The following is an 11,562-nucleotide window of genomic DNA, read 5'->3' as shown; positions in this document are numbered from 1 at the left end:
CCCGCCAGCGGGACGGGGGTCGGGGGAGAGGCGGCGGTGGGCTCGTTGGGACGGTGCAGAGGGCGGCCCGGTACCGCCGAGGCCCGCAGGCGGTGTGGCCCCGTCCCGGGCGCCCGGGTCGTCCCGCCTCCCCAGCGACGGAGGCGGCCGGGCGGGGCTCAGGCCTCGGCGCCCGCCGGGTGGCTCGGGCCGGTGGGGAGCCACGAGCCGGGTGGGTCCTGCCTTCCAGCGGAGCCTGGCGGGACCTGTGGGGGGAGGGGAAGGGAGGGAGGGGGAGGGGGAGGGGAGCGGGGAGGGGAAGGGTCGGGGGGAGGGGCTTTCGGCGCGCCGGGCGGTGACAGCCGCTAACCACGTGGTGGGCGTTGGGGCGCGGATTGCAATGGGATGACATTGGCAGCGGTAACCTGCGCCTTTGGCATGTTTCTTCTGTTGCCATAGAGATGCAGGTATCTCTCTCTCTCTTCCTTGGAAGCCAGATTTTGAGGATGTTTAGTGGCACTTTATCCCACGCTGCTCTCAGCAAGACTCAAAAACACGGGTGCTCAGGCACTGACAGCCCAGCACCATACGCCAAACCCGAGCCGCAGCTGCCTCTGCATATGCTCCATTTTACGGTGTTAGAAATCGGTAACGTATAACGTCACCTCTCTTTGCAGCATTTGGCATCAACAGCATTTTGTATCAGCGCGGCATTTACCCGTCGGAAACCTTCACTCGCGTGCAGAAGTACGGGCTCACCCTGCTGGTCACCACGGACCCCGCGCTCATGAAGTACCTGAACAACGTGGTGGAGCAGCTGAAAGGTAGGGCTCCTGGGAGCAGGTGGGGCCCGGCAGGCCTCCCACAGCCCCCGGGTTCCAGCGTCTGGGTGGTCGCTTGTCAGCTGTGCACACAAGGGTGTAACACAAGCGACCCTCTCAAATACAGCGACTCTCCTGGTGGGAGGAAGCACATAGCATCATCGATACTAGGGATCTGATAGACGGCCTAACAAAACAGCCTCTATCGTGTCCCTTAAAAAGGGACTTTTGCAGTTTGGGTGGCCAAATGGAACCAGTTGAATTTTACATAATTATTATCTGTGGGAAAACAAATCCCTATATAGCCCTAACCAGTTTGGCTCAGTAGATAGAGCATCAGCCTGCGGATTCAAGGGTCCCAGGTTCGATTCCAGTCAAGGGCATGTACCTTGGTTGCAGGCACATCCCCAGTAGGGGGTGTACAGGAGGCAGCTGATCGGTGTTTCTCTCTCATCGATGTTTCTAACTCTCTATCCCTCTCCCTTCCTCTCTGTAAAAAAATCAAAGTATATTTTTAAAAAAATAAAGATCCCCTTTTTAAAAAAATCACTATTCTTAATGATATATTTCCTGTACCTGCATGGAGTCTAAAGCCATCATTATTAAGATCAAGTAAATAAAATTGTTTTTCAATGTGAGAACTAAAACTTCAAAGAAGTAAGAAGAAAAAGAACTAAATAATAGAACACACAGTGGAGTATTCTCATTTTTCACTTGTTTCCATTTGTCTTTTTCAAATAATCCAGCCTGAGTTTAAACATTTCATCTTTTTGTTTAGCTCCAGAGGTTCCTGTGTGGAGGGAGCAGTCCTGGTTCCCACCTGTCTTTCCTTCCTTTATACTTCCATTAGCTTCCCTTCCATGTTTCTTTCCACTCGAGATTCTCACTTCACCTTGTTCTGAGCTGTGGGATGTTTCTCCCCATCTGCCCATTGGTCTTCCAAAAAGGGCTACAGTGATCATTTTGTCAAATTTTTTAATCCACAAATCCTATATTTTTGTTTGCTTGTTTCAAGTATCTTTATTTTTAAAATTTCGTGGTATTTTTGTTAACTTCAGGGCTAAATCGCCCATAGCCGGTCACAGGGCTGCACTCAGATGGTTGGCCTGGAAGCTTGTGGCAGCTGCGGTCTAGGTCTTCACCTTGATTTGATGGGAAGCGAGACATGGCTAAGCTGCACCCGTGACATTTCATCTCATGTGTTTCTAGACCTTGCTCTGTAACGTCTATCTTCGTTTTTGTTAAAACTGAGGACTCACTCTTTTTAGAGGTGAATTGTTCAGTCTGTTCGAAACCAGCCTCCACCCTCTTTGTTCTCACTTGTGTTTCTGACTTCTTTGTTTCGATTTGGATGATTTACAATTTTAAAGAAAAAAATTACCGCCTACCCCAAAATCTTCACATTACCACCCAACCTCCTCCTGTTCAGAGCTAAAATGATACAGAGTTGTGGGTCTATGCCAGGGTGGGCAAGGCCAGGAGGCCAGTTCCAGCATGTGGCCTGTGTTTTGTACTGTCCACAAGCTAAGAATATTTTTTTACAAATTTAAAAGAATGTGCAGCAGAGATCTAGGTGGCCCACAGCCTGAAATATTACTAGATTGTTTTCTGTCTCTTTAAAAAGCACACTGCTGATTCCTGAATATACTCCCCATTTCTTCAGGGCTGTCTCAGTCCCCTTCTCACCAGGCGCTAGATGGCCCTTGTGCACCGCTGTGTGCCACTCAGACTCCTGCGGCCAGGCTGCCCCAGCTCCGGCCCCATGGAGTGCGGCCGCTCTGAGGTGCTTCAGGGTCACATACAGAGCTGAACGGGGCCATCCCCCTTCCAGTCCTCGGGCCTCTCAGGGACTGCATCAGCCATGCAGCCAGTTACAAGCCAGAAACGGGCGCTGCCCTGACTCGCGCCTCTTACACTCGCAGGCAGTCCAGCTACCCATCATGGTATAACCACGACATCGCCCTGGCCTCTCTCCTGCCCCGTCTCCCAGTTCCCCTGCAGGCCTTGCCCACCTCCTGCCTGTGTCACTGTCCAGTGTCCCTTCTTGCCTCCAGTCCCTGCCCCACAGTGCAGCCAGACGACAGTTTGAAATGCAAGTCTGGTTACATCGCGCTGCTTTAGGCAGCCGTGCCTCCCCGGGTTCTGGAAGTGGCATGTCCTGAATTTGTGCTCTCCCTCCTCACCGCGGCAGTATTGGCCTGCCGTCCTCCCTCTGTCTTCCCTTTGGAGTGTAAGACTCGGTACCTTCTTCCCACTCTTGTGCTGGTTAGTGCTGTGGGTTCTTAGAGCCAGACTCCCGCCTCCCGGAGTGAGAACTGCTGGGCGGTCCGTTTTCCCACTTTGCACTCATTGCACCGAGGAGCTCACCTTCCGGGCAGTTATCACAGCGATGGTTTGACATCTGTTGATGCGATGGTTAGATCAGCGCCAACTTCCTGCGTCCCCACCGGGAACTGGAGAGGGAGGCCGCCTGGTCACTGCCCCCTGCACCCAGTGCTGTCCCCACTAACCGGCCGAGGGAACGGGCTAGGCCAGCCGTGGGCAAACTACGGCCCGTGGGCCGGATCCGGCCCGTTTGAAATGAATAAAACTAAAAAAAAAAAAAAGACCGTACCCTTTTATGTAATGACGTTTACTTTGAATTTATATTAGTTCACACAAACACTCCATCCATGCTTTTGTTCCGGCCCTCCGGTCCAGTTTAAGAACCCATTGTGGCCCTCGAGTCAAAAAGTTTGCCCACCCCTGCTCTAGGCTGTGGCTGGGCAGCGTGTGTGTGCGGTGGGAGGAGTGTGGCGGGGGGTAGGTGTGCGGCGGGAGGAGTGTGGCGGAGGGTAGGTGTGCGGAGGTGCCCGAGGAGCATCCCTGACCAGCAGGGCGACCCCTGCCTGTGCTGCAGATTGGCTGTACAAGTGCTCCGTGCAGAAGCTGGTGGTGGTCATCTCGAATATTGAAGACGGGGAGGTCCTGGAGAGGTGGCAGTTTGACATCGAGTGTGACAAGACGGCCAGAGATGACAGGTGAGTGTGAATTAAGTTATTTCTACTTCCAGGTATTTTTTCCAAAACTTGTTTTCTGTACTGAAATGAGTCCTGGTTATATTGAACTCGTTCCTTAAGGTAGACTTTGTTTCTAACATACGTTGATTTGTTTCAGTCCCTGGGGAAGAGACTTGCTGAGGGGAGCAGTCACTGGTTTGTACAGATAGTGCACGTTACCTGCTCCCTTCGGTCTCCGTAGGAGAGGCCCGACGTTAGTGTCTGTGGGGAGTGTGCAGAGCTGCACACGGTTTGCCAGGTGGGCCACTCAGGGCCGTGTTTGAAGGGATAATCCTAGACTCTCCCAGGCTCCGGTGCAGCTCTGGTCCTTCCTGTCTTGCTCTTAAGTGTCCAGACCCCCGAGGGGAAGCGCCCACTGTAAGATGCTGGCGTCAAGCACTGTCCGGGGCGGCCCCGCTGTGAGGGAAGTCACGTTTGCTTCTGCAGCCTTTGGGCTACACAGGAAGCGTGTGGCCTGTGAGAACTATTTGAGGCAGCAGGGAAGTCGGCATTGGACATCGCTAAAGTGCCGAGTGATTATGCCCAGCACGTTTTCCATGCTGCTGCCTATTCTACTTTTCAGAGGTGGTGGATTCCTAACTTGAACACCTGACAGATACACTACGCATCTGATCCTAGCAGATGAGTGGGTAGAGGAAATGAGATAACGGCACATATGGTGCCCCTAGCACAGGTCCTAAGGATGTACTGAGACTCATTTAAAGGAAAACGAACTCCTTAAAGTTTACTTAATTGACTTGGAAGCATTTCACCAGGTAAATAATGCTATCAGTGTTTGAAATAATGTAACAACTAAAAGTGAATGATTGGCTTGGTCTGCTTGACAGTGCACCCAGGGAGAAGTCTCAGAAAGCCATCCAGGACGAGATCCGCTCGGTCATCAGACAGATCACCGCCACGGTGACCTTCCTGCCGCTGCTGGAGGCTTCCTGTGAGTAGTTAGTGTCTCTCAGGCTTCAGAAGACTAAGCTGTGGCTTTAAGAATGACCCCTTTATTAATGTCCTCTTAGCCACACGTGCTGTGAATGGGGAAGAAGGCATTCTAAGGCAAAAGTTACCCGGTGCATTTCAGGAAATGCGGGAATGCTGAGGAGGGGCTGACAGCATTCAGCAGTCTGGTGTCATTCCTGTCGCATTCTCGCTTTCTGCATGTTCTGTGTACATAACTAAGACCACGGCTGTGATGACGCCTGCTCTCCCGGCGGCTCCTTCACGCACCAGACAGCTCCCGACTGCGCAGCACGCGCGCCGCAGCTCACACGCCATTTCACGTGATGAGACACTCGGCAAATAGTTTATAATGGTTTTCTTGTTATAAAAACAAAACTTGAATTTTTCATAAGATAACGTAGAAGGGGTGCAGTATTTTCTGCACTAAAATAAGTTTCCATTGAGGAAGAGCGATAACCTGGTGCTTAGAGACCAGGCCAGACTGTCTGCTCTCACTGCCCGTCATTCACCATGGAGACAGGGAGGGCAGTGTTTCGAGAGCACAGTGTGCTTCAATGATCTTATCCCCAATTTAGGTTCATTTGACCTGCTGATCTACACAGACAAAGACTTGGTTGTACCCGAGAAGTGGGAAGAGTCCGGACCGCAGTTCATTGCCAATTCTGAGCAGGTCCGCCTGCGCTCCTTCACGACGACCATCCACAAGGTGAACAGCATGGTGGCCTACAAGATCCCCGTCAACGACTGAAGGAGCCGGGCCGAATGGAATCCCACACGTGTGTCCTGAGGCCAAGTCAACATAGTTCTTGTTTTGTTCCATTGATACTTTTGAGGTGGGGAAACTTAGCCTTGTACTTCACTGCACTGTGCGTATTGTCCATTTGTTTGTGCCTGTTTGACTTCCATGGGGTTGACATGATTTCCACAGGGATGACACTGTTCGAAGGGAACCAGCAGATCACGTCAGCACTGGAATGTCAGCTTTGAAGGTGGAAACTGGAGATGGGAAACTTTTGCTATTCAGTTAAATGCCTTCCTAAATCAGAACTTTCAGTCAAGTAGCCTGACTCCGAGTCCAGGTGACTATGGAACAGCAAAAGTCCGAATATCAGGATCTTTGTTTAGTTCTAAAGTAACTGATCAGCCACAGTCACAGTATTCCTAGCAGGTCCTTTTGCCATTTATTTCATTTGTATAGTTTCCATATTGAAAACCCCCAATTACTTGACTTTAATGTATATAATTTACGCTTACAAATCTGTCGCTATTTCTCCTGTTTCAATTCCGCTGATACAGAACTCTTGATGTCTTTTTGTGTTTTATAAAATCAAGCTTTAAATGACTGATAAAGTTATGTGTGCATGTTTTAAATTTGTCCTAAAATATCTTTACACGAGTGTGGGGTTACTCCAGTTAAACAGTGATTAAGGTGGACTCAGTTCAGTAGTTCCCCCCGTAGGGTTTGGTTCCATGGTTTCAGTTACCCACGGCTAACCACAGTCTGGAAATATGAAATGGACAGTTCCCGAGGTAATCCACCTCTCACTGAGGTTTCAGATTGTGTGTAGTGTGACGAGAGCTTGTGCTGTCTGGCTCCGCCTCCCTGGGGACATTGTCACCGCTTTGTCCAGTGTTTCCACACAGTAGTTCTCCCAGCCCATCCATCGCCTCGTAGCTATCCTAGTTACCAGATCGACTGTGGAGGGACCACGTGCCTGTGTTCGTCACCCTTAGCTACTTCGTCATGGCCCCAAAGTGCAAGGGCAGTGAGGCTGCCAATTCAGAAATGCCAGAGAGACCATAAAGGCTTCCTTACAGGCACAGGTGTGTAGGTGTAGGCAAAACCAGTGTACGTGGGCTGTGGTACTACCGTTTCAGGAGTCCACAGGTGATCTGGAACTAGCCTATTACCCCACGGATCAGGGCTGGCTGCTCTACAGCAAGTGCTTTCTTGTGCCAACTGGGGGTGTTAGGCCTCAGGATACGAGTGAGTCTTAAAGACCAGGTTCCACACGAGGGTGATGCCTCGCCCTGGCCTTGGATGGGGCTGACTGGAGGAACGAAAACATTCCAGAGGAGCTCACGCAGGTCTGACAGCCCCTGAGGACCCTCTGCCCGTGCGAGTCCCTCTGCCCAGGCCACCAGTGAGATGGAGAAGTCAGGCCTCTGGGAACGTTTCCACGGAGACAAGCCTATCTGGACCAGCTGGCTTTTGCTGTGTAGAAGGTCAAGCCTTTTCCCTGCGAGTCTGCAGGGGACTGTGGCCTGTGTCCTTCCCATCGTGTGGGCAGTCATGTGTCTCATCTCCCACTGAGGCGTGGTGGCTGTCCAGACCCTGACCCTTCCCACAGTCCACAGACCCGGGCCCTGCTCATGGCAGAGCCCGTTTCAGGGGGCAGGAAGTGCTCTCCCGGGGAGACGGGCAGGGACATCTGATGGACGGGATCTCAGACCTGGGCTCTGCACTGTTTCTGTAAAGGGCCAGGCATGTGGACTCGTAGCCGCCCAGCCGGTCCTGGGAGGCCGGCAGCAGCTTCAGACACCGGAACCGAGGAGCACGGCTTCGAGCAGTGACGCACAGACTTGGGGCTGTCCTGGCCCATGGGCTGTGGCAGCTGACCTGTGACCATCACACTGGCTCTTTGGGTCCCAAGTGTTCAACCCCCACCTGGCTCAGCATTTGATTTCTGATATTTAAGTCTCATCATTTCAAACATCACCTGTTGCCTCCACCCAAGTCTCAGATTGGATGTCCTCCCTGACACCTTACTGGCTATTCGAGGACACCCCACAGTGGTTCCCATCTGCAAACCTCGAAGGAAGGTTCTTGGGGACGTGCATGGAGAGACGAACCAGCATAAAGGCTCTACCTCCACTTTCAATCACTATAAACACGGAGGTCGAGTTAACATTAGAATGCATTTGAGTTTCTTAGGTTCATTACCCTTCTATACATTTTAGAATATAGACTCAAAAATTATTAGCTTAATAATGTTGGTGTCCACCTAGACATTAAAATTTATTTTACTTTCTCTTCATTTTGTTGCTTACTCTAAAAATGTATCTTAATTTTATTATACCCTCAAGATCAGAATAGTTATATAACACTGTAAAAACCTGTATTTTCCACCAGATGTCACTAATGTAATATTCATATTAGGATGAATTTCCTTTGATGCTAAAGACTATAATCAGCTTTTCTTATTAGAAGTTAACATTGAGATTTCCGGCTACAAAAATATAAAAACGTCAGGGGGGAAATACAGCATCTGTTCTTTGCCAAGCACTTTCACATGAATTATTTCACTTAATTCTCATGCTTCCGTGTGTCCAGAACAAATTAGTTTTTCTTTACTGTCCTTTACGGAGCCTGACTTCTTACACTTTCCCCAGATGACTGGCCAATGCATGGGAAGGACCAAAGGTAAGAGACTTAATCCTGTACCTTATCTGCATGTTTCAGAATAAACCAGGCGTGAGTTTGTGAGCAGTTGTGACACAGTTTTCCAACTAATCGGAAGAATTTTTATTAAGTAACCGCAGTTACTCTTTGGGGAATTAATGTTTTGGCTTAATGAGTAAACAATTTATATTTCTTTTTTATTAAATGTACAAAATCACATTTCAAGTTATTTTGTTCAATGTAACCATGATACAAGCTTGTGTTGGAATACCTATGGAACAGAACTTGTCTACTGAACTTCAAATTCTATTAGTTCTCTGATCTAAAAACATCTTTCGAGATCTTTCCGTTCTTCATGAACATGGCTCCGCAAGCCAGCAGTATTAGCTGATGCTTGTTTTTAAAAATCCAGTTGGGAACGCTACTTAATCTCCATTAGAGTTGACAATCCTGCTCCAATCTGGCAAAAACACTGTAGCCCTGGCAACAAAACTATTAGAAAAGGCCTGGAGAGAAGAATGTCAGCTGACCTCGGACAGTTTATGTGACCATTTCGCCTATTTCTGTCCTCTTGCCATTTGATCTATTTTTATACTGGAGAAACATAATATGTTCATTTATTTGTATCAAGTCCATTCTCATCCACATTTATCTGCACCGTTTTGCTAGGCAAGCTCGCTAGCACAAAGGAACGTCATCAGATCACAATCTTTATTGTCTTGGAGTCTTATCTGCTGGAAAGGGCTCAGAAGCAGCAGGGCCTCCCGGACTGCATTTCCCTGCAAGGAAAAAGCTCAACCATCTCAAACAACCACTCAAACAACCGTCCAGGGAGGGACACGTCCAGGTTCTTTCCGAGCAGCAGCCCCCCTGACCCACACAGAGACGTGGGGTCAGTGGCTGGAAAGGCTGGATTGTGGCATCCAAACCACTTCACGTCTGAACCACAGTCTGGGAGCACCCTGTGCAGCCAGGGCAGCCAGGAGAGCTCCGTGGGAGTGGCTCAGAGCTCCCGGGTCCAGGAGCTTCTCCTGTAGGTGCTTCACACCTGTCCAGCCTGCCTCCTCCCAGGGAGTGGGGCTGGGTTGGTGGGAAGAGGAAGATGGGCCATAGCCTGTGTTCTTAGAAGCCGGTGACGGAACTGGGGGGAGCCAGGCAGAGAGAAGGAGGCAGTCTGAGTCCCAGTGAGGAGTCCCCTGGAGGAAGGAAACACCCCAGAGCCTCAGTCCAGGGCCGGGAGAGCGGGGTGTGGAGAGAGAAAAAGGCCTCCATCCAAAATGAGGGTTCAGAGGTCGGCTGCTGCCTCATGAGTCCCAGAGGACAGCCATGATGAGGAAACGCTTACCGGGAGAGACAGTCCTTCCTAGAATATCTTCAGCTTAATTTGTGGCAGGGAGGGGCTCAGGCCTCCAGTTAGTTCCTGACATGCTGATCTCAGTCCCCAGAACAGCTTCAGAGGTTATCTTCCCCGACTTACACATGGACACTGAGGTTCAGGGAGGTCAGGGAATCTGCCCAATTTCACACCCCCAGAGCCCATGCCCAGCCCAGCTCCAGGCCACCTTTCTCTCCACTGTCTCGCCCAGCGCCTCTGAGAGACCAGAGAACGAGGGAGGGCCCAGTGGTGTCATGTGACTTGACCTAGATAGCATGTGGTCAGGGAGCTTTAAACATTTCTATGCAATTATATAATGTGGTTAAGTCATTATGTAATGTATTTCTCTAATTTGTGTATTTATGTAATGCAATTAAGTAATTATGTATGTATTTTAATCTGTATTCAGTAAAAGATAATGTTATCACAAGCAAAAATGTTTTAAAGTACACATTGGATATTTAAAGAGAGAAATATCACTAGAAGTATGGGAGATAGGCAAATGTAGGAAAATGATGAAGATGAGGGCCATATGAGGCCCGAGAAATCACTTGGTGTGGCCCTGCCAAGGCATTAGGGTGGGTTAATTAAAGGGTTGACCAAATATAGCAGGCTAATTTTGTGTGTGAGTGTGTTTCATTCTATTTGCAGACTAATTTTTAAGTGGATAATTTTTTATGGCCCTCAATGATGTTATGTATATCCAAATGGCCCTTTGCGGAAAAAAAGGTTCCCCACCGCTGGCATAGAAGGAAGGCCCATTGCACCTGGGCTGGTCCAGCGTGAGCCTGGGTGGGCTGGCCCCCAGCAGGCAGCCCGCATGCTCACAGGCTCCTGCTCTCACCATCCTGACCCCCCCCCCCACCCCACTTCCTTTCACACAGTCCCTCTGCAGCTGCTGGTGGGCAGTCGGCCTTGTGCCCAAAGAGTCACACAGGACTCCAGGCAGCACCCTGAGCCGAAAATCCACTCCCTGGTCTATTTCTTACCACTGACGATGCCCAGTCATGATGTCCAGAATAGCTCACCAGACCGTTTCAAACAAACACAAAGGCTTAATCAACAACATAAAAATGTGCCAAATTTGGACACTATGAAAGAAACTCCTCATTATCCAGCCTCCCCTCAAACTAACTGCATGTGCAAATAAAAGCCACAGAAATGAAAGTCAAGGCCTCTGTTCCCAATTTGTACAGCTGGCCCGGCTCAGCGGAGGGTCTGGCTCAGCCAGGGTTCCGGGCCTGCAGCTGGTCCCCGCCTGTCCCTCACAGGAATGGGCGGGGCTTCCTCAGCCTCCTCAAAATTCATGCCAACCAGTTCTGCTCTCCAAGGGCCCAGCGACCACAAAAGACAAAAGCAGAATGATGGCCCCCAGATGAAATGTCCGATGAACTACACGGCGGCAGCCGCTCTCAGTTACTCCGCTTACAGCTCTTTCGTGGAGTTAAAAGAATCACAGTGGCAAAGCTTTGGCTGCCGCACGTACAGGGGCCTGCAATCCACGACTCAGCAACGTGCCCTGATCTTCCCAAGGCGTTTTCTCTCCTGTGCCCTGTGCTTCACTCCCAGGAGAAGATGGTCTCAGAAACAGACCACATCTTTCCCAAGGGATCCCTAAGGGCCAGTCACTCACAACCCTGGTTGCAGATAAGTATCACTCATGCCCCAGCGGCGTGGCTCAGTGGGTGAGGGTGGGCCTATGAACCAGGAGGTCACGGTTCGATTCCGGGTCAGGGCACTTGCCCGGGTTGCGGTCTCGATCCCTAGTGGGGGGCGTGTATGAGGCAGCCGATCCATGATTCTCTCTCATCATTGTTGTTTCTATCTCTCTCTCCCTCTCCCTTCCTCTCTGACATCTATACAAATATATATATTTGAAGAATCACAGTGCTTTTTTAGCAATAAACATAGGTTTTCCAGATCTGGGAATCAGAACCCTGGCGGCGAGCCTTGAAAGCTCCCCCGTGACTCGGT

The 11,562-nt window shown here is 50.2% G+C and overlaps 1 protein-coding gene across 1 annotated transcript in view; it reads left to right on the top strand.

Annotated features, from left to right (window-relative positions):
- LOC102431013 (mitotic spindle assembly checkpoint protein MAD2A-like) overlaps positions 1–6,164 on the top strand; it is a 9,216-nt gene extending 3,052 nt beyond the window's left edge. Inside the window, exons 2-6 of the mRNA XM_014446968.2 lie at positions 9–211; positions 657–803; positions 3,700–3,820; positions 4,687–4,790; positions 5,386–6,164. Of these exons, the coding sequence (XP_014302454.1) occupies positions 9–211; positions 657–803; positions 3,700–3,820; positions 4,687–4,790; positions 5,386–5,558 (748 nt within the window). The 3' untranslated portion in view covers positions 5,559–6,164. The remainder of the gene's footprint in view (positions 1–8; positions 212–656; positions 804–3,699; positions 3,821–4,686; positions 4,791–5,385) is intronic.
- The last annotated feature ends 5,398 nt before the right edge of the window (positions 6,165–11,562 follow it).

This window comes from Myotis lucifugus, unplaced genomic scaffold, assembly GCF_000147115.1.
Source record: "Myotis lucifugus unplaced genomic scaffold, Myoluc2.0 scaffold_592, whole genome shotgun sequence".
NCBI lineage: Eukaryota > Metazoa > Chordata > Mammalia > Chiroptera > Vespertilionidae > Myotis > Myotis lucifugus.
Note: the sequence above shows the minus strand (reverse complement) of the source record. Positions and strands in the feature narration are given on the sequence as shown.